General features: G+C 54.3%; 1 protein-coding gene across 1 annotated transcript in view; it reads left to right on the top strand.

The window, feature by feature from the left end:
- Window positions 1-25,843, top strand: part of LOC106896529 (caseinolytic peptidase B protein homolog) — a gene marked incomplete at its 3' end in the record, with an annotated part of 110,457 nt that overhangs the window by 45,241 nt on the left and 39,373 nt on the right. The window contains exons 4-5 of the mRNA XM_014956607.1: window positions 10,082-10,185; window positions 15,809-15,937. Of these exons, the coding sequence (XP_014812093.1) occupies window positions 10,082-10,185; window positions 15,809-15,937 (233 nt within the window). The remainder of the gene's footprint in view (window positions 1-10,081; window positions 10,186-15,808; window positions 15,938-25,843) is intronic.

The following is a 25,843-nucleotide window of genomic DNA, read 5'->3' as shown; positions in this document are numbered from 1 at the left end:
CCTCCTGATGGTGGTGGCCCCAGAGCTGGAGGCAGCACTGGGTGAGGGGGGGTCTCCAGAGTGGAGCAGAGGGGCAGAACCCCCCCCTCGGCCCTGCTGGGGATGTAGCCCAGGATGTGGGGGGCTTTTTGGGGCTACCACCCCATGTTCCCACCCCACCCCCAGCTTTTCCCCCCACCCCAACTCCCCCAAATCCTTCTCCTCATGGGGCTGCTCCTCATCCCTCCATCCCCACCCTGGGCTGGGACCAGGGGGTTGCCCCCACCCCTCTAAAAAGAAGTGGCCAAACACTTTGATCTGGGGTCTAATTCTGCTCTTTTTATTGTAAAACCACTTCATTAAGGCAATTTAGACGATATCATAACGTCGTTGAAGAAATTACGTTCCTTTTATTCATTTATTCTTCTTTATTCTTCTTTATTCGTTGGCTTCTTCTCTCAGACCCTTCCCCAAGTGTGAAGAGATTCCTTTATGGCTCTTTTTCTCCCCGGGGAGGGGGGGAGAGAGTCCAGCCCCAAATCCTTGGGATAAAACAGCTTCTTGGGGGGGTTGGGGGGGTTGTGGGCTGAAGACCCACCAGCTGTGACAGCGTTTCCCCCAGCCAAGGGGGTGTTTACGCCGTGATTTCCCATTTCTGGGGGATTTTACTCCAAATCGAACGCGCTCCATGGGGCGGGGATGTAGTTTTGACCCGAAAATAACAAGGTGGAACTATAATTTTATGGATTATATACAGTGTTGCGTCGTCAGAAGAATAAGACACCCCCCACCTTCCCTCCTTATTTAATTTTTCCAGCCGTGGTGGCTCCTGCTCCGTTTTATTTTCCCTTTTTTGGGATTTCCGGACCCGATTTTGGAAATGGGTGGCTTAATTCTCCTGGAAAGACACGGGGTTTCAAAAAGGGAGGGTTTAGAGTCTTCTCTCGGCTGCCCCCGTCCAGCTTGGCGTGTTTAACATCTTCATAGCAATTAAGCTTTAATTAAATGCTTCCCCAGAGCTCTGTGGGGGTTGTGACTTTGTTAAAATGGGCAACGGAGCTGTCATGGGTTAAAAACCCAAAACGGTGGGGCCCATAGCTCACCAAGGGTCTGTCCATTTGGGGTGTAAGGACCTTCTCTGCATTCAGCACCTCTTGTATTTTTGGTTCTTTCAGCAGAAATAAACCCAAGAAACCATCAACCCAACGATGGTTGGGTCCATCAACTCAACGATGAGCAACCCACCACTGACCCGTGTCCCTCAGCACCACCTCTGCCCAGCTTTGAAGTCCCTCCAGGGATGGTGACTCCACCACTGCCCTGGGCAGCCTCTGCCAAGGCTTCACAACCCTTTCCAGGAGGAAATTCTTCCCAAGCTCCATCCTCAACCTCCCCTGGGGCAACTTGAGGCTGTTTCCTCTTGTCCTCCAAAGCCCCTGAAGGAACAAGAACCCGTGTTCCTGGGAGCTGCTTCTACCTTGAGCTGGATGAAGCAGCAGGACTCAGGTTGCCCCGAGAAGCTGTGGCTGCCCCATCCCTGGAGGGGTTCAAGGGCAGGTTGGAGGGGGCTTGGAGCAACCTGGTCTGGTGGGAGGTGTCCCTGGATGGAACTGGATGGGCTTTAAGGTCCTATCCCACCCAAACCATCCAGTGATTGCATGATTCCATGAAGAGACCAACCCCACCTCTCTCCAACTCTCTGAAAGGAGGGTGTAGCCGGGGGGGGGTTGGTCTCTTCTCCCAAGGAACAGGCCTTGGGACAAGAGGAAACGGCCTCAAGTTGCCCCAGGGGAGGTTGAGGATGGAGCTTGGGAAGAATTTCTTCCTGGAAATGGCTGTGAATCCTTGGCAGAGGCTGCCCAGGGCAGTGGTGGAGTCCCCATCCCTGGAGGGATTTGGGAGCCGGGCAGAGGTGGTGCTGAGGGACATGGGTCAGTGGTGGGTTTGTCCGTGTTGGGTTGATGGTTGGACTCCACGATCTGAACGGTCCTCTCCAACCTAAACAATCCTCTGATTCTTCTCCACTGTTCCCAACATCTCTCCTCTATTTCCTTTTGGTGTCTTTGCCTTCTCTCCCACCCTTCCTCCTTCTCCCTCCATCTTCACACCTGGATCTCTTTGTCTTCCTTCACCTTTGCTTCTCAACCCCTTCCTGCATGGAATGCCAAGTAGAAGAAGTGACTCCTCCCTGTCTCTCAACTCTCCTTTTTTTTCTCCAACTCCACCACGTAGGTGGCAAGAGCGGTGTGTCAGAAGCTCTTGCGTAGAACCAGAACCTGGGGTGCTTGTCCCACCATGGTCCTGCCCCTTCTCCTCCTCCTCCTCTTCCAGCCTGTCCTCCTCCATCCGTCTCTCCATAAGGAGAGGGCTTGTGCCTCTTTCCCTTGTACCTACACTTTGTGTGTTCAAGGTGCCATGGAGATGTTTTATCTGGATAATAACAGTATATTTAGGGAGTAATATCCTTCTGGGGGAGGTTCTGAGACTTCCCAGGGAAGGGTGATGGGTCTGGAGCTGTTCTTCTGTCCATGGGCGATGACATGATGGACTGGTGCCGTCTCGTCACCTCTATTAGGTACATCCATCTGGTCCCTGGGAGTTGGGTTTTTTATCACTCCTTTCACTTCAGGTGACTCCTTCCGAGCCGTCTGCAGCTGGAGAAATATCTGGATGCCTTTGGAAGCACCTGGGCACCACCTCTCAAAGAGCTGAGGAGTCGAACGGGGCTTTCAGGAGGTTTTTGAGGGTTTGGTCCTACAACCCGGGGTGTTGGCTTTCAAGTACTTATAAATCCTTCAAGGGTGGGTGTCAGGAGGATGGGGCCAGTCTTTTTCCAGTGGTGCCCAGGGACAGGACAAGAGGAAATGGGCACCAACTTGAACATAAGAAGTTCCACCTCAACATGAGGAGGAACTTCTTCACTTTGAGGGTGGCAGAGCCCTGGAAGAGGCTGTCCAGAGAGGTGGTGGAGTCTCCTTCTCTGGAGACATTCAAATCCCTCCTGGACACATTCCTGTGGGACCTGCTCTGGGTGGCCCTGCTCTGGCAGGGGGTTGGACTGGATGATCTCCAGAAGTCGCTTCCAACCCCATCTCATTCTGTGATTCTGGGGGAGCTATGGACTCCTCCAAGGGAGTTGGCCAAGGAGTTTTGTCATTGTTGGAGGCACATCCATGCCTGTTAGCTCCATGCATCTCCTCCCAGACCCTTCGGTGCCTCTTAGTTGCTCATCCCTCCCACCCCTGGAGATGGGGGGAAGCCTCAGAGATGTTCCTGCTGGTCATCTGTGTCTAGGAAATGGTTCTGGGATGATCTCCTGCTGAGAAGTCCCACCCTTTAATCTCCAATGTTCTCCCTCCTGTGTTGGGTGCTGCCCCCCTGGACATGTTCCTGTGGGACCTGCTCTGGGTGGCCCTGCTCAGGCAGGGGGTTGGACTAGGGGGTCTCCAGAGGTCCCTCCCCACCTCAATCATACTGTGGTTCTGTGATATATCCTTGGTGTGTCCTTGTCTCGAGACCTTTGTCCTCAGCACATGGTAGGACAAGAGGAAACGGCCTCAAGTTGTCCCAGGGAAGGTTGAGGATGGAGCTTGGGAGCAATTTCCTCCTGGAAAGGGCTGTGAAGCCTTGGCAGAGGCTGCCCAGGGCAGTGGTGGAGTCGCCAGCCCTGGAGGGATTTTGGAGCCGGGCAGAGGTGGTGCTGAGGGACATGGGTCAGTGGTGGGTTTGTCAGTGGTGGGCTGATGGTTGGACTCCATGGAAGGTCCCTTCCAACCTCCACCATCCCATGATTCTAATAATAAACCACCACGGAACGGGTGTGTTGTAGGTATGTATTTATTTATTTAACAATATTTTGGCAGAAAGAACTTTCCCCAATCCGTTGAGCCTCCTGGAGAACTTTGGTTCAGCGTCCCCCTTGAGTCATCACCGGGGTCGATTAGGATTTATATTCGTGCTGATGAAGGGGCTCAGCCTCTTATCTAATGAAAACTTGATCAGCAAATTAAAACTTGGGCTTGTAGAGCACAGGCGGGTTATGGAGGGAAGCTCTGCCTTCTCCTGGACCAGCTCATCCTCTCCTTGGCATCCTCCTCCTTAGAGGTACCTGGTGTGAGATGTTCTGCCCCAACACCCCCAACAAAAGGACAAAAATCGGAGATATATGGGCTAGAAAACCTCCGTTTAACCCCCACCTCTATTAATAACTGAGATCTGAGTTGGTGCCAGAGAGAAAGATGCCATCTGCCTTCTCTAGCACCTTCACCAGAGCCTCCTCCATTGACCTGAGGGTGGTGAGAGCCTGGCCCAGGTTGCCCCGAGAAGCTGTGGCTGCCCCATCCCTGGAGGGGTTCAAGGCCAGGTTGGAGAGGGCTTGGAGCAACCTGCTCTGGTGGGAGGTGTCCCTGGATGGAACCAAATGGTCTTGAAGGTCCCTTCCCACCCAAACCATGATTCTATGACCCTCACGACCACCAGGTGAACTGGGAAGTGGTTGCACCTCTTCCTCCCATGGAAAACTGAGATTTTCACCCAGATTTCCAACCCTGCTTTGTGACTGTCCCCTGATTTTGAGAGTCCTTTGCTTATTCTGATCATGTCCATGTCCTTTTACGCCCATGGGCGCGGTGACTCTCTGTTTTGATGGCGCCGTTACCTTTCCTGAGGGCTAATTGGCTTCAAGTGTCCCATTTCCCTGCAAATTGGATAGGTGGGATCGATATTCCCCGTTCCAGGAAGAGTCTGGCGGGGGCAGAAGTGCCTGGAGGGGACAAGGCACGTCCCAAAAGCAGGAGATGAGGTTGAAGGATGGTTGGAGGGGGGAGGCTGAACGTGCCGCGCGTTGTTATTCGCTTGGGGGCCACCAGGTTTTGCCAGTAAGAGATGAAATCGGTGCTTCTTCTGCTGGAGCCTCCCAGATGTTGTAAGAGCCAAGGAAATGTTTCTTATCCCTTGGGGGGGGACATGGTGTGAAGGGTTTTTAATAAAGTAGAGCAGTTCTGGTGTCATCACCTCCTGCTTTCTCTCCTAGACCACCTTGCGTCCAGCGTTGGTGGTGACCTTCTGGAGGAGAAGGCTTGCGAGGAGTGGCTGAGGGAGCTGGTGAGGGGTCTGGAGCACAAGGAGAAGGGTCTGGAGAACTTCTGAGGGAGCTGGGGGTGTTGAGCCTGGAGAAAAGGAGGCTGAGGGGAGACCTTCTGGCTCTCTCCAACTCCCTGAAAGGAGGGTGTAGCCAGGGGGGGTCGGTCTCTTCTCCCAAGGAACAGGCCATGGGACAAGAGGAAACGGCCTCGAGTTGCCCCAGGGGAGGTTGAGGATGGAGCTTGGGAGCAATTTCCTCCTGGAAAGGGTTGTGAAGCCTTGGCAGAGGCTGCCCAGGGCAGTGGTGGAGTCACCATCCCCGGAGGGTCTTCAAAGCTGGGCAGAGGTGGTGCTGAGGGACATGGGTCAGTGGTGGGTTTGTCAGTGGTGGGTTGATGGTTGGACTCCACGATCTGAAAGGTCCCTTCCAACCTCCACCATTTCATGATTCTAAGAGTGAGGGAAGATGGATGGAGGTACCAAGGAAATGACAAGTCCTTGTGTGTTACCGTGTGACTCATTTGATACCCAACCTTCACCCCTGGGCTTCAAGGTTGTGGATTGAAGTCCTACACTGGGATTTGGGATCGTTTCTCTTAAAATGAGGAAGATGCATGGATCTTAAAATAGATCACAGCCTGTCAGCTAACACTGGAGTAGATGGACCTCTCGGGTGTTGATGGCCATGAGGTCCAAGAAGGGTGGGTTGACCGTATCAGAACCTCTTCTTATCAGGGCTTGAGTGATCAGAAAGACCTGGGTTGCTGGTGGAGGCACTGGAAGCCCTGATGAAAGAATCACAGTAAATCCACTGCTGGGACAGGGTAATCAAAGGCTTAATTGAGGCACGTTGCGTTAATGATAGCTTCTCTTCAGTCGATGTCCATCTCTAGGAGCATTAAGGACATCAACACAGACCTCATAGGGGTATAGGGCACTACCTGCCCCACCACACTCCATCCTGCATCTCCTGCTCTTCTTAGTGATCTCCAAGATCTCTGAGGTAGTTCTCTCGCTGCCTGGGCTGACCTGGGCACCAAGTGCTGGAGATGCAGGATGCCTCCAGAGGAATCCAGCACTGGGTCTTCCAGAAGAACTTTCCCAGATGAGTGACCTCTGCTAGAACTTTCCCAGGTAGAAAGCTGGGCTGTGGCACCTCTACTTCTGCTGATCCACGGTGCATAGAATCACAGAACCAAGGAATGGTTTGGGTGGGAAGGGACCTTCAAGCCCATCCAGATCCATCCAGGGACACCTCCCACCAGCCCAGGTTGCCCCAAGCCCCCTCCAACCTGCCCTTGACCCCCTCCAGGGATGGGGCAGCCACAGCTTCTCGGGGCAACCTGGGCCAGGCTCTCACCACCCTCCCACCAAACAAGTTCTTCCCCACATCTCAGCTCCATCTCCCCTCTTTCAGGGTCAAACCCTTCCCCCTCCTCCCATGGCTCCCCTCCCTCATCAGGAGTCCCTCCCCATCTCTCCTGGAGCCCCCCCACCACTGAGGGACTGGAAGGAGCTCCAAGGTCTCCCCGGAGCCTTCTCTTCTCCAGGCTCCAATGTCTCCCTGGAGCCATCTCTTCTCCAGGCTCCCTGGAGCCTGGAGATTGGAATTTCTTGGAATTTCTTTCCAACCTCCTGCCTGACACCTCCCCCTGGGTGCTCCTCAGCTCCTGAGCTGGGATGGACATGGAGCTCCATGGTTCATGGTTGTGGGGTAGCTCCTGAGCTGGGATGGACACGGAGCTCCATCATTCCTGGTTGTGGGGCGGCCACTTCCACACTGGCCAACTGCCTCCAAACTGGCCACTGTGTCTCCTCCAAACCCTGAGCTGCTCATAAAATCATGGAATCATGGGATGGTTTAAGTGGGAAGGGACCTTCAAGCCCATCCAGTTCCATCCGGGGACACCTCCCACCAGCCCAGGTTGCTCCAAGCCCCCTCCAACCTGCCCTTGAACCCCTCCAGGGATGGGGCAGCCACAGTTTCCCGGGGCAACCTGGGCCAGGCTCTCACCACCCTCCCACCAAACAAGTTCTTCCCGTTTCATCTCAAATATTTTTGAACAAATTGTTAAAATACAGATATTCATGAGCTCCGTGTGCTCCCACGGGAGATGGTGAAGGGTCTCCTGATGGTGAAGGGTCTCCTGGTGCTTTGCTCACTGGAGGTGACCCTCCACGTGGTGAAGAGCGACCCAGTGCCGGTGAGGAACTGGCCTCTTCTACCATATTCAAAGAATAAAATAACCACCTTTTCTTCCCTTAATGCATTTATGGGGTAAATGGGAGAGGAGCTTGAGTCAAATCCCAAATGGGACTTGACAAGACAGAGCCTGGAGAGACGTGTCAGTCAGGCCTGGTCCCTGTCACCCCCCTCAGCCCCGTCACCGGCGATGAATGCTAACTAACCAGTTACTGTCTAGTTGTCATGGAAAGCTGGAACCCTGGGGGGGAAAAAAAAAATATATAAATATAAAGAATTCACTTAAAACCTTTGAGCTGCTTTCAGAAGCGGCCAGAAATCTAATTCTTGCCCTGATGAGGGTTTGGGTTCGAGAGCAGAGGTGGAGAACGTCCACGAAGCCACCAATACAAACTAGGGGGTGAGGGATTGGAAAGCAGCCCTGAGGAAAGGGACTTGGGGGTGCTGGTGGAGGAGAAGCTGGACATGAGCAGGTCCAGAGAACTTGCAGCCCAGAAGGTCAATCCCATCCTGGGCCGCATCAAAAGAAGCGTTGCCAGCAGGTCCAGAGAGGGGATTCTGCCACTTTACTCTGCTCTGGTGAGACCTCACCTGGAGTATTGTGTGCAGGTCTGGAGCCCTCAGTATAAGAAGGACATGGACCTGATGGAGAGGGTCCAGAGGAGGGCCACAAGGATGATCAGGGGGATGGAGCACCTCTGCTCCGAGGACAGGCTGAGGGAGCTGGGGTTGTTCAGCCTGGAGAAGAGGAGGCTCCGGGGAGACCTTGGAGCCCCTTCCAGTACCTGAAGGGGACCTACAGGAAGGCTAATGGCTTCAAGCTGGAGGGGAACAGATTTAGACTGGAGATGAGGAGAGGGTTCTTCACTGTGAGGGTGGTGGAGCACTGGAACAGGTTGCCCAGGGAGGTGGTTGAGGCCCCTTCCCTGGAGATATTCAAGGAGAGGCTCGACGAGGCCCTGGGCAACCTGGTCTAGTTGGGGGTGTCCCTGCTGACTGCGGGGGGGTGGGACTGGATGGCCTTTGGAGGTCCCTTCCGGCCTGGGCAATTCTATGATTCTATGATTCTATGATTTCATAGGGATGGTCTGGTTCTCAGAGACGGAGATTTGACTGGATTTCACTCAGCAGCCAAATGGTTTTCTTCCAGAACCCCATTTCATTAAGTGTCGTTGAGGTTTAGTCTTGAAGCGAAGGGCAACGGAGCTGGTGAGGGGTCTGGAGCACGAGGAGAAGGGTCTGGAGAACTTCTGAGGGAGCTGGGGGTGTTGAGCCTGGAGAAGAGGAGGCTGAGGGGAGACCTTCTGGCTCTCTCCAACTCCCTGAAAGGAGGGTGTAGCCAGGGGGGGTCGGTCTCTTCTCCCAAGGATTAAGAGGAAACAGCCTCAAGTTGCCCCAGGGGAGGTTGAGGATGGAGCTTGGGAAGAATTTCCTCCTGGAAAGGGTTGTGAAGCCTTGGCAGAGGCTGCCCAGGGCAGTGGTGGAGTCTCCATCCCTGGAGGGATTTGGGAGCCGGGCAGACGTGGTGCTGAGGGACATGGGTCAGTGGTGGGTTTGTGAGTGGTGGGTTGATGGTTGGACTCCATGGTCTAGAAGGTCCCTTCCAACCTCCACCATTCCATGATTCTATAAGATGCTGAGGTTGGGGCTTCATCTGGTGAGGCAAGGAGAGACCAGCCGTGTCTCCCAGCCAATGTGGGTGCAGGAGATACCTTTTCTGGGGGGTTTCCATGAGCTGCATCGATGCAGAGGGGCTGCTGGAGTCAATGCTGAAACCTCGGAGTGGAGAGGGCCCTTCCAGCCCCTGCTGCACATCTCGGTGGGGTGGAGGAGGAGGCTGTGGAGATGGCATCCCAAAAGGAGGAGTAACCACACTGATTTGTTTGGCTTCCCTTAACGTGAAGAGCATTGCCAGAATCTTCCTTTTTGCAGGAGTAGGGACAACCTTGGAGCCAAGCTCTACCTCCAACTGGAGCTGGGGACGGTTTCCACCACTGATCCAGACTTAGAACGTTATGGGGACGTCAGGGACAACCTTGGAGCCAAGCTCTACCTCCTACTGGAGCTGGGGATGGTTTCCACCACTGATGCAGACTTAGAACGTTATGGGGATGTCATCATGGATGATGTCAGGATGGTTTGGGTGGGAAGGGACCTTAAAACCCATCCAGTTCCATCCAGGGACACCTCCCACCAGACCAGGTTGCTCCAAGCCCCCTCCAACTTGGCCTTGAACCCCTCCAGGGATGGGGCAGCAACAACTTCTCGGGGCAACCTGGGCCAGGCTCTCACCACCCTCCCACCAAACAAGTTCTTCCCCAAATCTCAGCTCCATCTCCCCTCTTTCAGGGTCAAACCCTTCCCCCTCCTCCCATGGCTCCCCTCCCTGGTGGGCTGGGAGCATGGATGAGGAGGTCCTCATGTCCAGGTCTTCTTGGTGGGACCCTTCCCCCTCCTCCCATGGCTCCCCTCCCCGGTGGGCTGGGAGCAGGACTCATGCTCTATGGATGAGGAGGTCCTTATCTCCAGGTCTTCTTGGTGGGGCCATCCCTGCAGTGTCACCCCAAGTGCCACCCACATCTCATTGGGTTTCAAAATCTGGTCACCCCAAGTGCCACCCACATCTCATTGGTTTCAACATCTGGTTTGGTTGTATTTTGTTGAAATGTTCCATCACAGTTGTTGGTTTAACTTTCCTTCCCTCGCTGGGAATGTTGGAGGAGGAGGAGGGTTTTTCCGAGTCCCTCCTCATCCTCTGAAGGTCTTGGGTCACTCCCCTTCTCCCCCTACCCTGATTTTTGGTCTCTTTTCCTGCAGTGTGGTGAAGATCCTCCTCGCAGCTAACGCCGATCCCAACCTGGGCGACGATTTCAGCAACGTCTACGAGACCGCCAAGGAGAAAGGCCTCCACTCTTTGGAAGGTAATCTCGTTGGCGTGCTGGCACCTACATTGGCTTTTCAGGTCCCAAAAATTTGGTTTCCTGGCGTTGAAATGGGAATTTGACCTCGGTTATGGGGTGGTTTGGGTTTTTTTTTTTGGAGCCACCTTCAGCTTTCATTGAAATGCTGAGTAATTGGGTGAGTGTGTGTCTGAACAGGAGAGAAAATGTTCTGTAGATGTTGATGAGGAATGGTCATAGAATCGTAGAATCATGGAATGGTGGAGGCTGGAAGGGACCTTCCAGACCGTGGAGTCCAACCATCAACCCAACACTGACAAACCCACCACTGACCCATGTCCCTCAGCACCACCTCTGCCCGGCTCCCAAATCCCTCCAGGGATGGAGACTCCACCACTGCCCTGGGCAGCCTCTGCCAAGGCTTCACAGCCCTTTCCAGGAGGAAATTCTTCCCAATTTTCATCCTCAACCTCCCCTGGGGCAACTTGAGGCCATTTCCTCTTGGTCATCGTTCCTTGGGAGAAGAGACCAACCCCCTATGGCTACCCCCTCCTTTCAGGGAGTTGGAGAGAGCCAGAAGGTCTCCCCTCAGCCTCCTTTTCTCCAGGCTCAACACCCCCAGCTCCCTCAGAAGTTCTCCAGACCCTTCTCCTTGTGCTCCAGACCCCTCCCCAGCTCCGTTGCCCTTCTCTGGACACGCTCCAACCCCTGAAGATCTTTCCAGTCGTGAGGACCAGTTGTCCTGGAGAACCCAAACCCCCTGATGACATTATCCATGGCTCCTAAGAGCCCAAATCTTTATAAAGCCCAAGGAAGGTGCGATATTTGAACCTTTCCTAAACCCCAGGTGGAGTTGAGAAGATGAATCATGCGTGGACGGGGGTGACAGGGGCATTATTTATATTTTTAAAAGCTCTTGTCCCTCTCCATCCCCTTCAGCCCCTGCCCTGGACCCACTCCTGGGTGGGAGCAAGATCCCACCCCCATCCATCAGAGCGCGTGAGCCTCCGATGCAAAATACATGAAAAAAAATAATAATAATCCACAAAAACATTAAAAAATGAGCCCGTGAGTGTCAACCCCTAACGCACGAGCACAGACTTTATTTAAGACAAAGTGGTATCAACCCCGTAAAGTTAATTGTTTTTGTCTGCCTTCGTCCCTCTGCATATTTTTTTTGGGGGGGGAAGAGCGAGGAGAAGATAAAGCCACTCCGTAAGAAGTTGCATTAATTCTTTGCTTGACGCCTTTTATTAAAAAGAATAAATTCAGTCGTGGGGTTTTTTTAAACAAAAAAAAAAAGGCAATGGAGTGTCAACCCCTAACGCACGAGCACAGACTTTATTTAAGACAAAGTGGTATCAACCCCGTAAAGTTAATTGTTTTTGTCTGCCTTCGTCCCTCTGCATATTTTTTTTGGGGGGGGAAGAGCGAGGAGAAGATAAAGCCACTCCGTAAGAAGTTGCATTAATTCTTTGCTTGACGCCTTTTATTAAAAAGAATAAATTCAGTCGTGGGGTTTTTTTAAACAAAAAAAAAAAGGAGCGAGGGAGAAAACTGCCTTTGTTTTTCGTTGGGCCTCCAACCCAGCAAGACTTTTTTTTTTTTTTTTTTTTTCTTCTTTTTTTTTTTTTTTTTTTTTTTTTTTTTTTTTTTTGGTGTGTGTTATTTCATCAAAAACATCCGACCGGGGAGCGGCCTCCGCTCGAGCGAACGTGGCCCCGCGCGCAAAATATATTACAGACATTTATATGGATGGCAGGAAGGGAGACAGAAGGGCCTGAAAATTTCCAGGCACCCCGGTGATGGATGGAGGACGAGGCTTCCCCTGACGCTTTATTGAGTTTCCGATGATTATCTCTCTCCCAGACATTTTTTACGGATGACGGCCGAGCTGTCACGGCAGACCGTGGGGGGAGAGAAAAAAAAAAAAAAAAAAAAAAAACCAAAAAAAAAAACACAAAACCACCCTCAACAATAATAACACTTTAATCTCTTTACCGCGCTGCTCCCTAGTATCTCAGATTCATCTTCCCTGACGCACGCAGTTCATTATCCTGCTCCTCCCTGGGTAGGAAATGACGACAAATAAATAAATATACATAGTCCTGCGTTTGGAGAAAAGAACCCCGGGGAAAGGGGAAGGAGCCCAGGGGGGTTAATTGATCTTCCCCGGAGGTGCTGGGGTTCGTTAGAGGTATTCGTTAAAGCGGTTGCGTCTTCTCAACTTCTCAAGCTGTGGGAGGCTCTTAGAGGGAAGGAGGAGACCACGTTGGGGGTTCTCTTGGTTGATGGGACAAGGTGTTGGGGTGCTCCGAGGCCTTCGAGTCCCTGAAGGTGGAGGTGATGAGTTTTGGTTATAATCCCACCTCGGGACAAGAGGAAACGGCCTCAAGTTGCCCCCCAGGAGGTTGAGGATGGAGTTTGGGAAGAATTTCCTCCTGGAAAGGGTTGGGAAGCCTTGGAAGGGGTTGCCCTGGGCAGTGGTGGAGTCACCAGCCCTAGAGGGACTTCAAAACCGGGCAGAGGTGGTGCTGAGGGACATGAGTCAGTGGTGGGTTTGTCGGTGTTGGGTTGATGGTTGGACTCCATGGTCTGGAAGGTCCCTTCCAACCTCCACCATTCCATGATTTCAAGGGCAGGATTTGCTCCACAGGTTGGGCAACTTTCATTCAAGAGGAGATATCACGTTCCAGACCCCCTCATCCCTCAGGCTACATGATGGGTTGTGTGTTTGGGGGCCTTCCTCATCCCCCCAAGCTGAGGAGATGGGCTGTGGCCGGGCCTGGCACTAGTTAGTGAGAGGTGGGTAATTCTCCATCAGCTCTGGAACAGCCATGAAATTCTCCTGTTCCTCAAAAATCAGATAGAAAATGTGGTTCCTGTCAAATCCCACATCTCTGAGTGATAGAGTCAAGGAATAACAGGATGGTTTGGGTGGGAAGGGACCTTAAAGCCCACCCAGTTCCATCCAGGGACACCTCCCACCAGAGCAAATTGCTCCAAGCCCCCTCCAACCTGGCCTTGAACCCCTCCAGGGATGGGGCAGCCACAGCTTCTCGGGGCAACCTGGGCCAGGCTCTCACCACCCTCCCACCAAACAAGTTCTTCCCCACATCTCACCTCAATCTTCCTTCTTTTCCCTTAAAACCCTTCCCCCTCCTCCTAGGGCTCCCCTCCCTCATCCAGAGTCCCTCCCCAGCTTTCCTGGAGCCCCTTGAGGGACTGGAAGGGGCTCCAAGGTCTCCCCGGAGCCTTCTCTTCTCCAGGCTGAACCCCCCCAACTCTCTCAGCCCCCCCTCCCAGCAGAGGGGCTCCAGCCCTCCCAGCATCTCCATGGCCTCCTCTGGCCCCTCTCCAACAGCTCCATGCCCTTATGACAGCATCTCCTTGACGTCTTTGGTGGCTGTGATTGTCCATCTGGCCTGGCTTTAGACCAGGATTCTGATCTCAGGACTGGTTTTGTGAAGATGCTTTTATCTCTGCTCCCCTAAATCTCCCCCCCTGGCCCATCAGCACCTGCTTTTGTTATTTCCTTCAATACCTAAAAAGAGCCGCTGGTTTTTCCACTCTTCCACTCGCCGATGACTTGAGTGAAGGGCTCAAACCCCAACATTTCCTCAGCAGAGAGATGCTCCAGGCCCCTCATCATCCTCGCAGCCTCCGCTGTCCCCTCTCCAGCAGTTCCCTTTCCTTCTGGAACTGGGGAGCCCAGAACTGGTCCCAGTGCTCCAGCTGGGGCCTCCCCAGGGCAGGGCAGAGGGGCAGGATGACCTCCCTTGAGGTTCTCCATGTTCTTCTTGATGCCCCCCAGGAGAAACGCTCTTCTTGATGCCCCCCAAGAGACCATTGACCATGTTGGCCACCAGGGCACAGTGGTGGCTCCTGGGCAACTTGTTGCCCACCAGGACTCCCAGGTCTTTTTCCACCGAGCTGGTTGCCCTCTGTACATCACTTTAATTTCATGTATTCCCTGTTCTTCCAGGTTTTTTTGTGGTCCAACCTCTGATTTTGCACCAGATCTGGAGGATTGGGTGTTTGGGTGTGTCTGTCTCACCCCACCATCCTTCTCCTCTCCTCCTGGGAGTCCCTTGGCCCACCGTTGCTCAGCCCCACAACCACAAGTGGTGGGGTTTGCCCTTTCTTCGGGTGTCCCTGCATGTTGGCCTTCAGTATCAGCACTCAAGGGAAGGGAAAAACGCCTAATTAATCAGCTTGAGAAAATTATAATTAATCAGCCTTGGTTTCTTTTCAAAGAAACGTCACAATTTCTGGGTCTGGTGTCACCAAACCTTGTTGCTCAGGGGATTCCAGGTTTTCTCCTGAGTGGGTGAAATGGGTTATTATGAATTATTTCCATCCTGGTGGGGCTGAGGAATAACCCTCCTGGAGCACATGGTACCTGTGGGTGGGGAAACATGAGATAAAAACTCAAAATTCCCCAAAAGAGTTGGTTTCAAGAGCAGCCCAAGGGTGGTGAGGAGGTAGACATGGAGACATGGAGGTAGACAACCTCGTGCTCGGAGCTCGTTGACCCCAATGACTTTTCAGGGCACAAATGAAAAGTGGTTTTAGACGAGTTCCTGCTTTAAATGGCAACTTCTTGAATGGTTTGGGGAAGCGGAGGAGGCAGCTCCTGGAGGAGTGGGTGTCAAGGAGGATGGGGCCAGACTCTTCTCAGTGGTGGCCGGGGACAGGACAAGGGGCAACGGGCACAAACTGGGATGGAGAAAATAAGGAAAACCTTCTTGGAAGAGGCTCCTTAGAGAAGATGTGGAGTCTCCTCCTCTGGAGATGCTCAAACACCATCTCCAACCTGCTCTGGGTGACCCTGCTCTGGCCGGGGGTGGGACTGGGGGGGTCTGCAGAGGTCCCTGCCAACTCCAGATCCTTCTGTGAGTCTGTGAAATGGGCACAATGAGAGCGGTGTGATGCGGGAAGCTTGGTGTGACTCCCAGGAGATCCATGGACGTTCCCAGCTGGCTCTGGTCCTCAGGACCCACTGTGCTGGTGTCCCTTCAGCCTCCCTGGTTCTTCTCTCTTGGTTGGGGCTTCGGGGCAGGCTCCTGGGGTCGTGTTGTGGCTGGAGGAGGAAGATGGTGGGGAGGAAGCATTGAATGGTTGTTCTCTGGCCCTTCTGGACAGGAAAAGAGGGGGAAAAAAGGCATAAATCATAGAATCATGGAATCACAGGATGGTTTGGGTGCAAAGGGACCTTCAAGACCATCCAGGGACACCTCCCACCAGAGCAGGTTGCTCCAAGCCCCCTCCAACCTGCCCTTGAACCCCTCCAGGGATGGGGCAGCCACAGCTTCTCGGGGCACAGAAGTCTCTGTATGGCTTCCTTGTGTTGAACCCTTTGAAGGCGAAGAGGGTTGGAACAAGGCTGAGAGGTCTTCTCTTGGGCTTCCTCCAACCTCCTCCTCCTCCCCTGCCTGAGGAAAGGCAGTGACTGGGGTTTGTGGAAACCATGTTGTCTTCATCTCCCCTGCAGCTCAGTGGGGTGGAGACGACAGCCACCAGAAACCCCCACCGGGGTCCTGATGATCTCCTAGAAAAGGCCACCAGGCTTTTAAGAAGCTTCCAAGAGTTCTTTACTTTGTTCCAATGAGCTTAGTTTTCCTTCTTCTTCCCCCTCTTCCAGTCCTGGTGACCAGGGAGGACGACTTCAACAACCGCTTGAACATCCGAGCCAACTTCAAGGGCTGCACGGCCCTCCACTACGCCGTCCTGGCCGATGACTACCTGACGGTCAAGCTGCTGCTGGATGGAGGTGAGTTCCGTAGCTCCGACCCACTTTTGGGGTGGTGGGTCTGACCCACACAACGCTCAGGCTCAGGCAAGGACCACACTCTTCCATTCTTGGGGTTAGATGGGATTTATCGTTGACCTGTTCCTCTCTTACGTACCCATGCGATGTGGAATCAAGAGCCTCCACTTAACTGGGGATGGATCTGCTCAGTAGGCAAGGAACTGGGGAGATGATGGTCCCCACCTTGAGACTCGGCTTCTTGGCGTTGCAAGACTCCTGGGGGAATTGGGAGAAAGGAGCTCGGGTGGTTATTGGTCCTCCTGGATAGATCCCGGAGCCCTTCTTCTCCTGGATCCTGCTCTACTGGTGTCTCTTTGGAGCTCCTGGTGCTAAATTACAGACCCGTAGAGATATCTATGGATGGACAAGAATTTTTCACAGAAAGAGTGGTCAGAGACTGGAACAGGCTGCCCAGGGAGGTGGTTGAGTCACCATCCCTGGACGTGTTTAAGAGTTGTTTAGATGTGGTGTTGGGGGATATGGTGTAGGGGAGAACTTTGTAGAGCGGGGTTGATGGTTGGACTTGATGATCCCAAGGGTCTCTTCCAACCGGAATGATTCTATGATTCTGTGACACCTGGGAGTCCTGGTGGACAACAGGATGCCCAGGAGCCAGCAACGTGCTCTGGTGGCCAAGAAGGCAAATGGTCTCTTGAGGGCCATCATGAAGAGCGTGGCCACCAAGTGGAGGGAGGTCATCCTGCCCCTCTGCTCTGCCCTGGGGAGGCCCCAGCTGGAGCACTGGGACCAGTTCTGGGCTCCCCAGTTCCAGAAGGACAGGGAACTGCTGGAGAGGGGACAGCAGAGGCTGTGAGGATGATGAGGGGCCTGGAGCATCTCTCTGCTGAGGAAAGGCTGAGGGACTTGGGTCTTTTTAGTCTGGAGAAGAGAAGGCTGAGGGGGGATCTGATCAACACCTCTAAATCCTTCAAGGGTGGGTGTCAGGAGGATGGGGCCAGGCTTTTTCCAGTGGTGCCCAGGGACAGGACAAGAGGAAATGGGCACAAACTTGAACATAAGAAGTTCCACCTAAACATGAGGAGGAACTTCTCCACTGTGAGGGTGGCAGAGCCCTGGCAGAGTCTGCCCAGGGAGGTGGTGGAGTCTCCTTCTCTGGAGACATTCAAACCCCACCTGGACACGTTCCTGTGGGACCTGCTGTGGGTGGCCCTGCTCTGGCAGGGGGTGGGACTGGATGATCTCCAGAGGTCCCTGCCAACCCCATGTGATTCTGTGATTCTGTGATCTGAAGGATCTCTTCCAACGTTCTCTGGTACTAAAAAGACTAAAATTCATGGGGTTTATAGCATCCTTTGGGTTGGAAGAGACATCAGGAGGTCTCTAGTCCAACCCTCCTGTTCAAAGCAGGGTGAGGTGTGAGGCCAAACCAGGCTTGAGTCACCAACTCAAACTGGGCTTTGTCCAGCAAAAACCACCAAGGATGGACGTTGCCCAACCTCTCTGGGCAACCTATTGTGATGGTTGAGTGTCTTAATGAGGAAAAAGCTCATCAACACCAGTGGAGGTAAAGAAGAAGATGCATTTAGCTGACAGAATAAGGATGTGCTGCCATGGCAACAGGGGTTTTTTTTATATTTACCCTCTTTATTGGGATGACATTTGTGTCCCTGTTCTGCTCTTACCCAGAACCTGGGTCTGTGGAACCTCTGTCTCCATCTGATGGTGCTGTGAAATCAGCTGCATCTGCCCAGGGTGCAAGATGTTCTCCAGACCCCAGAGTGGGTCAGGGGAGTTCTCCTTCCCCCCAGATTTCATAGAATCATGGGATGGTGGAGGTTGGAAGGGACCTTCCAGGTCATGGAGGCCAACCATCAACCCACCACTGACAAACCCACCACTGACCCATGTCCCTCAGCACCACCTCTGCCCGGCACCGAAATCCCTCCAGGGATGGGGACTCCACCACTGCCCTGGGCAGCCTCTGCCAAGGCTTCACAACCCTTTCCAGGAAGAAATTCTTCCCAAGCTCCATCCTCAACCTCCCCTGGGGCAACTTGAGGCCGTTTCCTCTTGTCCCATGGCCTGTTCCTTGGGAGAAGAGACCGACCCCCCCTGGCTACACCCTCCTTTCAGGGAGTTGGAGAGAGGTGGAGTTGGTCTCTTCATAGAATTATGGAATCACAGGAATGGTTTGGGTGGGAAGGGACCTTAAAGCCCATCCAGTTCCATCCAGGGACACCTCCCACCAGAGCAGGTTGCTCCAAACCTCCTCCACCCTGGCCTTGAACCCCTCCAGGGATGGGGCAGCCACAGCTGCTCGGGGCAACCTGGGCCAGGGTCTCAATGCATCCATCCATCCATCCTTCCATCTCCATCCATCCATCCATCCATCCATCTCCATCCATCCATCCATCTCCTCATCCATCCATCTCCTCATCCATCCATCCATCCATCCATCCATCTCCATCCATCCATCTTGTCATCCATCCATCCATCCTTCCATTTCTTCCCCACATCTCATCTCCATCTCCCCTCTTTCAGGGTCAAACCCTTCCCCCTCCTCTTAGGGCTCCCCTCCTTCATCAAGAGTCCCCTCCCCATGTCCCTCTCACTCCTCCCATGACCATTCCAGCTCCTCTCCTCCCTCTGGAGCCACCCTTGACACCTCTGAAGGAACCAAAAAGCCGAGATGCTGTTCCTTCTCTTTCGAGCACTCCCCAGCCGCCCGCTGCCGAGGGCTGATTCCTTAAGAAAACAGCCATAAAAAAATAAATTACAAAAAAGATAACAGCGAGGAGCATCCGCCGAGGCCAAACATCCCCAGAAGAGAGGGAAGAAAATAATTGTAGGTTCAAAACTGCTGAACCCTGATTGTCATCTCCGCCGTCCGCTCGTTATCTGCCGCGGAGAGGAAGGACCAGGAGGGCGAGGTTGAGATCCCTCTACGAGCTCCTGGGTCAGGGCTTCTCTCCAGGAGAACGGGGCCATAAATTAACCCCCAAAAAGGAGAGAAATGAGGAAAATATAAAAAAGAAAACCTATTGGAAATGGTTTTTGGGCAGGGATGCTGATGGAGAAGGGGGTTCAAAAGGCAAAGGGGGGCTCTGGGGATGTGGGAGCGTGGGATGGGGGAGGTCCTCGGAGGAAAATATTGGCCCCTGTGGGGTCCAGAGGGTCTGAGGTGGAGAAGAGGAGGTTGAGAGGGGACATCATGGATGGTGAGGGACAGCTAAAGGGTGGGGGGCAAGAGGATGGGGCCAGACTCTTCCCAGTGGTGGCCGGGGAGAGGACAAGGGATGGAGAAAATAAGGAAAACTTTCTTGGAAGAGGCTGCCCAGAGAAGGTGTGGAGTCTCCTCCTCTGGAGATGCTCAAACCCCATCTCCAACCTGCTCTGGGTGACCCTGCTCTGGCCGGGGGTGGGACTGGGGGGGTCTCCAGAGGTCCCCACCAGGCTGGGATGGTGTGGAGGGCACTGGTGGTCAGGAGGAACCGCTCCGACAGCCCCTGGGAGAGCTCGGAGACATGGGCAGGGGTGGCTGGGGGAGGAGTGAGGTGGGATCCCACCTCCTGAGCCATGAGTTAGGGATGCACAGACCAGGAATGGCTCCTGTGGTGGGTGGAAGGGGCAGGAGAAGCTTCGTGGTGGGACAGAGCGAGGGGACGTGGGCCAAGTGTTGGCAGGGAAGAGTCCCCCTCACCTCAGGGTGGCTCTTGAGGGACCATCTTGAGACTTCAAGGATCTCAAGAGGGGTGTTCTGTCTCTAAAAAGCCCTAAAATGGAGTAGCCACGAGGGCAGAGGGACAGCCCAAGGCCACAGCACCCACAGGGACGTGGGGACGTTGTGGTCAGGAGAGAAGGTGATGGCAGATCTTCAGTCCCTGGAGTTTTCTCTGGGGAAAAGCCAGAATAACATTTTTTTCTGAAGACACCCACTTCCTCCCATCTTTGAAAGCCCCCTCTCAAGACCTGGGTGTTGTCACCCCACTGAAAGTGCCGTGGCCACCTCCTGGTTCTCCAGCCCATCCACAGCATCTGTCATGGTTCTGATGAGAATATGTGCCGTGGCCACCTCCTGGTTCTCCAGCCCATCCACAGCATCCACCTGCCCTTTGCTGTCATGGTTCTCATGAGGATATATCATATAATCATGGAATGGTGAAGGTTGGGAGGGACCTTCCAGACCATGGAGTCCAACCATCAACCCACCACTGACAAACCCACCACTGACCCATGTCCCTCAGCACCACCTCTGCCCGGCTCCGAAATCCCTCCAGGGATGGAGACTCCACCACTGCCCTGGGCAGCCTCTGCCAAGGCTTCACAACCCTTTCCAGGAAGAAATTCTTCCCAAGCTCCATCCTCAACCTCCCCTGGGGCAACTTGAGGCCGTTTCCTCTTGTCCCATGGCCTGTTCCTTGGGAGAAGAGACCGACCCCCCCCTGGCTACACCCTCTTTTCAGGGAGTTGGAGAGAGCCAGAAGGTCTCCCCTCAGCCTCCTTTTCTCCAGACTCAACACCCCCAGCTCCCTCAGAAGTTCTCCAGACCCTTCTCCTTGTGCTCCTCATCAGCTCCGTTGCCCTTCTCTGAACACTCTCCAGCCCCTCAAGGTCTTTCCAGTCGTGAGGGTCCCAAAACTGGACCCAGCCCTCGAGATGGGGCCACCCCAGTGCTTGGTCCGGGGGGGACCACCACTGTCCCAGTCCCACAAAACTGGACCCAGCCCTTGAGATGGGGCCACCCCAGTGCCCAGTCTGGTGGGACCATCACTGTCCCAGTCCCGCTGGCCACACTATGGCTGGTAGAGGCCAGGATGCTGGTGGCTTTTGGTGATTTACTCGTGAAATGGAAGGTGTCCCCCCTCTTTGTGGTGGCAGACCCTTCCTTGGCCTCTCTCTCCGTCCCTCCGTTGGGCTGGACACGAGGGTTTCACGGCATCGACCCGGGAGGGGGGTGGGGGTGTCCCCCTCCCACCCCGTGACAAATCTGGGGAATGGAGGGGACATCCCCCACATCCCAATAATTCCAACCATGAATACATCGGCCCAAAGTCTCAAAAGTGGGGATCGAACCCCTCAGGGGGGAGCTCTGCCCACCCCCTTGGGGGGGCTCTTTCACTGAAAAAAAATCCAGATTTGAAAAGATATTACCCTTTGTGAGGGTAATTTTCACATGGAGGGACATCTCCTGTTTGCTGACATGGAACAACCTCCCCCCCCTCCCCGTCCCTTCCTCCTTTTTTTTTTAACTCCCCCCCCATCTTTTTTTTTTTTTTTTTAACATCACCTGCCTTTTTTTTTTTTAACAAACTCCCCATTTACTCTCCCCAACACTTCCTTTGCCCCCCCCTTTCCCCCCTATGCCCTGCCCTCAGGGCCAAAGCCATTAACTGGGCCTGGTCCTCCCCCTTCTTCTCTCTGTTAAAACAACCACCCCCTTGTCCAGCAAATGTGGGGGTTTTTGGGGTTTTTTTGAAGGGAAACCCACCCCTCCTCCCCGTCCGCTTGCCCCTGGCCTTTTGTGGCCCCATTGAGCGACTCGCTTGACCCCTCCAGGACCTTGTGGCCTTGTGGCCAGCGTGTGTGTGCCCAGCGGACCGCGAGGCGACGGCCCGGCTCTGTTGTCCCTCTGGGTGACATTTCGCAGCCTCCTGACCTGAGCTGACACCATAAATATCGGGTTTTTTTTTTTTTTTTTTTTTTGTCCTTTTTTTGGGGAGGGGGTGTGTGTGCGGAAGGAGTGGGTGGGAGCTCACCAGTTGCTACTGGGGGCACGATCGATCCGTGTTGGGCCGGGAGGAAGGAAAGGGGATGGGAAGGGGGGGGTGTCTCCAGCTCCGTGAGGATGATGGGGGTCTCTTGCCTTTTAGAAGGAGCTTCTATTATGTCAGGATTTAAATCTGCGGCGTGAAATTATCGGCGTTTCAAGGGCTACGAGGATGATGAGGGACTGGAGCATCTCTGTGATGACAAAGGGCTGAGGGAGTTGGGGGGGGTTCAGCCTGGAGAAGAGAAGGCTTCGGGGAGACCTTGGAGCTCCTAAAGTTTGGGGGGCTCCAGGAAGGCTGGGGAGGGACTCTTGATGAGGGAGAGGAGCCCTAGGAGGAGGGGGAAGGGTTTTAAATTGAAAGAGGGGAGATGGAGCTGAGATGTGGGGAAGAAACGGATGGAGGGATGAGTAGGTGGTGGATGGATGGATGGAGAGATGGACGGTGGTTGAGTCACCATCCTTGGCTGGGTTTAAGAGTCGTTTAGATGTGGGGTTGGGGGATATGGTGTAGGGAAGAACTTTGTAGAGTGGGGTTGATGGTTGGACTCGATGATCCCAAGGGTCTTTTCCATCCTGAATGATTCTCTGGATGGGTTGAGAGCCTGGCCCAGGTTGCCCCGAGAAGCTGTGGCTGCCCCATCCCTGGAGGGGTTCAAGGCCAGGTTGGAGGGGGCTTGGAGCAACCTGCTCTGGTGGGAGGTGGCCCTGGATGGTCTTGAAGGTCCCTTCCCACCCAAACCATTTCACGATGGCCCCTGTGGACCCTGCATCTGAACCTTGGCTGGATATTTTTGGGGATCCATCATTAGCAAAGACCTGTTCAGAGCCCAGCAGAGCTCTGCCAGCCTCACCCCCTCTGTTCCTCACCCAGTTTCCCCAGTTTTGCTCTTGCTTATACTGGTAACTCCACCAAGCACAGCGAAACAGCCATGTCACCTTCTCAGGATGCCATCCCCACTTCCCTGTCCCTATGCGCTGCCTCCTGGGCCCCCAGGAGGCCACAGCTCGCCAGTCACAGAGTCACAGAATCCCATGGGGTTGGAAGGGACCTCTGGAGATCATCCAGTCCAACCTCCTGCCAGAGCAGGGCCACCCAGAGCAGGTCCCACAGGAACGTGTCCAGGTGGGTTTGAATGTCTCCAGAGAAGGAGACTCCACCGGTTCTCCTCATTAAGAGAGATGCTCCAGGCCCTCATCATCTTTGTAGCCTCTGCTGTCCCCTCTCCAGCAGTTCCCTGTCCTTCTGGAACTGGGGAGCCCAGAACTGGTCCCAGTGCTCCAGCTGGGGCCTCCCCAGGGCAGAGCAGAGGGGCAGGATGACCTCCCTCCACCTGCTGGGCACACTCTTCTTGATGCCCCCCAGGAGACCATTGGCCACCAGCACACGGTGGTGGAAGATCAAGGTGGCAACTCCTTCCCCGGGAACGAAATGGGGGTGAAACTCTCAATACCCCGGGGGGGGGTGAAATCAAACCTTATTCTACACTTGCAAAGTGTGGGAAGGGAAAGGGAAGAACCATCATCCCTTTTCCTCCTCCTCCTCCTCCTCCAGGTGTGCGGAGCCGTTAAAATTCTCCCAAAACATCATGTCACCAGAGGCTTTTGTAGCCTCCAACCCTCCAGGAGAGGGATCTACAGGCTCCTCTTCCTCCCTCTGAACCTTTCTCCGTCGTTTCCAGGGCTTTATTGCTCTCGGCACGGAGGGAGGCCAGAGGCTTCCCCCCCGCCGAGATGATTGGTTTCCTAAATCCCAGTCTCCCCGGGTTTTAATTACTGGTCCGGGGTGGCCGGGGAGTGGGAACCGTCGGAGAGAAGAGAAGAAGGGGGGGGTCGATAACGTCGGCCCAAGAACATATTGAGCCCCGGCGCCGGCGGACGTCGTCTATTGAGCTGTTTAATCATCTTTTGCAAAATTTACAGCGCAGCCGGAGGAATCGATACGGAATTTATCACATTCCCTCGTAAATATGAGCGGGGAGAGGGAAGGAGGGAGGGAGGGACACACACACACACACACACACACTCCTCTCTAGCACAGGAACTGGGCTGGGATGGACACACACGTGAGAACAGACCTGGGGCAAACCCCCAAAAGAGTGGACCCCAAAAAGTCACCCCGAAGGGCTTGGAGCCCCCCCACCAAGGTCAGGGATGCTCCTGGGATGTGAGCGCTCACCACAGGATCCCGGGGAGCTCGGGGAGAGTTTCACCCCCATTTCGCTCACGGGGAAGGAGGTGCCACCTTGGTCTTCCACCACCGTGCGCTGGTGGCCAATGGTCTCCTTGGGGGGCATCAAGGAGAGTGAGCAGCAGGTGGAGGGAGGTCATCCTGCCCCTCTGCTCTGCCCTGGGGAGGCCCCAGCTGGAGCACTGGGACCAGTTGTGGGCTCCCCAGTTCCAGAAGGACAGGGAGCTGCTGGAGAGGGGACAGCAGAGGCTACAGAGATGATGAGGGACTGGAGCTTCTCTCTGCTGAGGGGGGATCTGATCAACACCTCTAAATCCTTCAAGGGTGGGTGTCAGGAGGATGGGGCCAGTCTTTTTCCAGTGGTGCCCAGGGACAGGACAAGAGGAAATGGGCACAAACTGGAACATGAGAAGCTCCACCTCAACATGAGGAGGAACTTCTTCACTTTGAGGGTGGCAGAGCCCTGGCAGAGGCTGCCCAGAGAGGTGGTGGAGTCTCCTTCTCTGGAGACATTCAAAGCCCCCCCAGACATGTTCCTGTGGGACCTGCTCTGGGTGGCCCTGCTCTGGCAGGGGGTTGGACTGGATGATCTCCAGAGGTCCCTTCCAGCCCCACATCATTCTGTGGTTCTGTATGGAGGAGGCATAAAACTCACTCGTTTTCAAAGGCATCGCAAAGAATAAAGGGTTTTCTGAGCCCAAAATAGAGTCCGAATTGCCCAAGCCTGGTCCTTCCCGTGGAGAAGGTCATTTTGGAAGGCAACATGAATCCAAAGGGGCTCCAGTCTGCCCTGTGACACCACCAGTGGCATGAGCAGGGACGAGGGGACATGGCCAAATCGTGAGCAACAAGGACACGGGTCCCATTTCTACTCCCCCCAAAATGGATTTATTTCGGGTGGCAGAGGATGAAGAAGCCCCAACATCTCCCAGGGATCACAGATGGAAACTTCCATCCATGGAAGCCCCGGGAGATGCCTCGTGGTGAGGAGGTTGGGCTGGGGCAGCCCATGGACCTGTTGGAGCGGGGCCAGAGGAGGCCACGGAGATGCTGGGAGGGCTGGAGAACTGGTGTGGACTGGGGAGACTGGTTTTAAACTGGAAAAGGGGAGATGGAGATGAGATGTGGGGAAGAACTTGTTTGGTGTGATGGTGGTGAGAGCCTGGCCCAGGTTGCCCCGAGAAGCTGTGGCTGCCCCATCCCTGGAGGGGTTCAAGGGCAGGTTGGAGGGGGCTTGGAGCAACCTGGGCTGGTGGGAGATGTCCCTGGATGGAAGTGGTTGGGCTTTGAAGATCCCTTCCCACCCAAACCATTCCATGATTCTATGGTTCCATGATGTGTGAGGAGACCTTGGGCAAGAGGACCAGGTGGTTGCCCAGCGCGTGGAGCAGCGCCCTTGACGTTCCTCTTGGACTTCTTGGAGGAAAATGGTGGTGGGACCATGGGTGGTGGTGGGACCTTGGGTGGTGGTGGTGGCTCCTTTCCTCTTAATGCTGCTTGTTAAAAGCTGCTCCTGAAACACGTGTTTTATCGATTTCCAGTGGTGCCCAGGGACAGGACAAGAGGAAATGGGCACAAACTGGAACATGAGAAGCTCCACCTCAACATGAGGAGGAACTTCTCCACTGTGAGGGTGGCAGAGCCCTGGCAGAGGCTGCCCAGGGAGGTGGTGGAGTCTCCTCCTCAGGAGACATTCAAACCCCACCTGGACGCCTTCCTGTGGGACCTGCTCTGGGTGGGACCTGCTCTGGCAGGGGGTGGGACTGGATGATCTCCAGAGGTCCCGTCCAACCCCATGGCATTCTGTGATTCTGTAATTCTGTGTGAGCTGGGCTTAGATATCAGGACCTGGTCTAACGTGGAGGTGCAATAATGGTATCATATGCAGAGATTTCACTCGGAGGCAGAGTTTGACCAGCAGCAATGGAGAATTTCTTTAGTCAGTGAG

Source organism: Calidris pugnax, unplaced genomic scaffold (genome assembly GCF_001431845.1).
Source record: "Calidris pugnax isolate Ruff unplaced genomic scaffold, ASM143184v1 scaffold313, whole genome shotgun sequence".
Taxonomy (NCBI): domain Eukaryota; kingdom Metazoa; phylum Chordata; class Aves; order Charadriiformes; family Scolopacidae; genus Calidris; species Calidris pugnax.
This window is presented reverse-complemented; position numbering and strand designations above follow the sequence as displayed.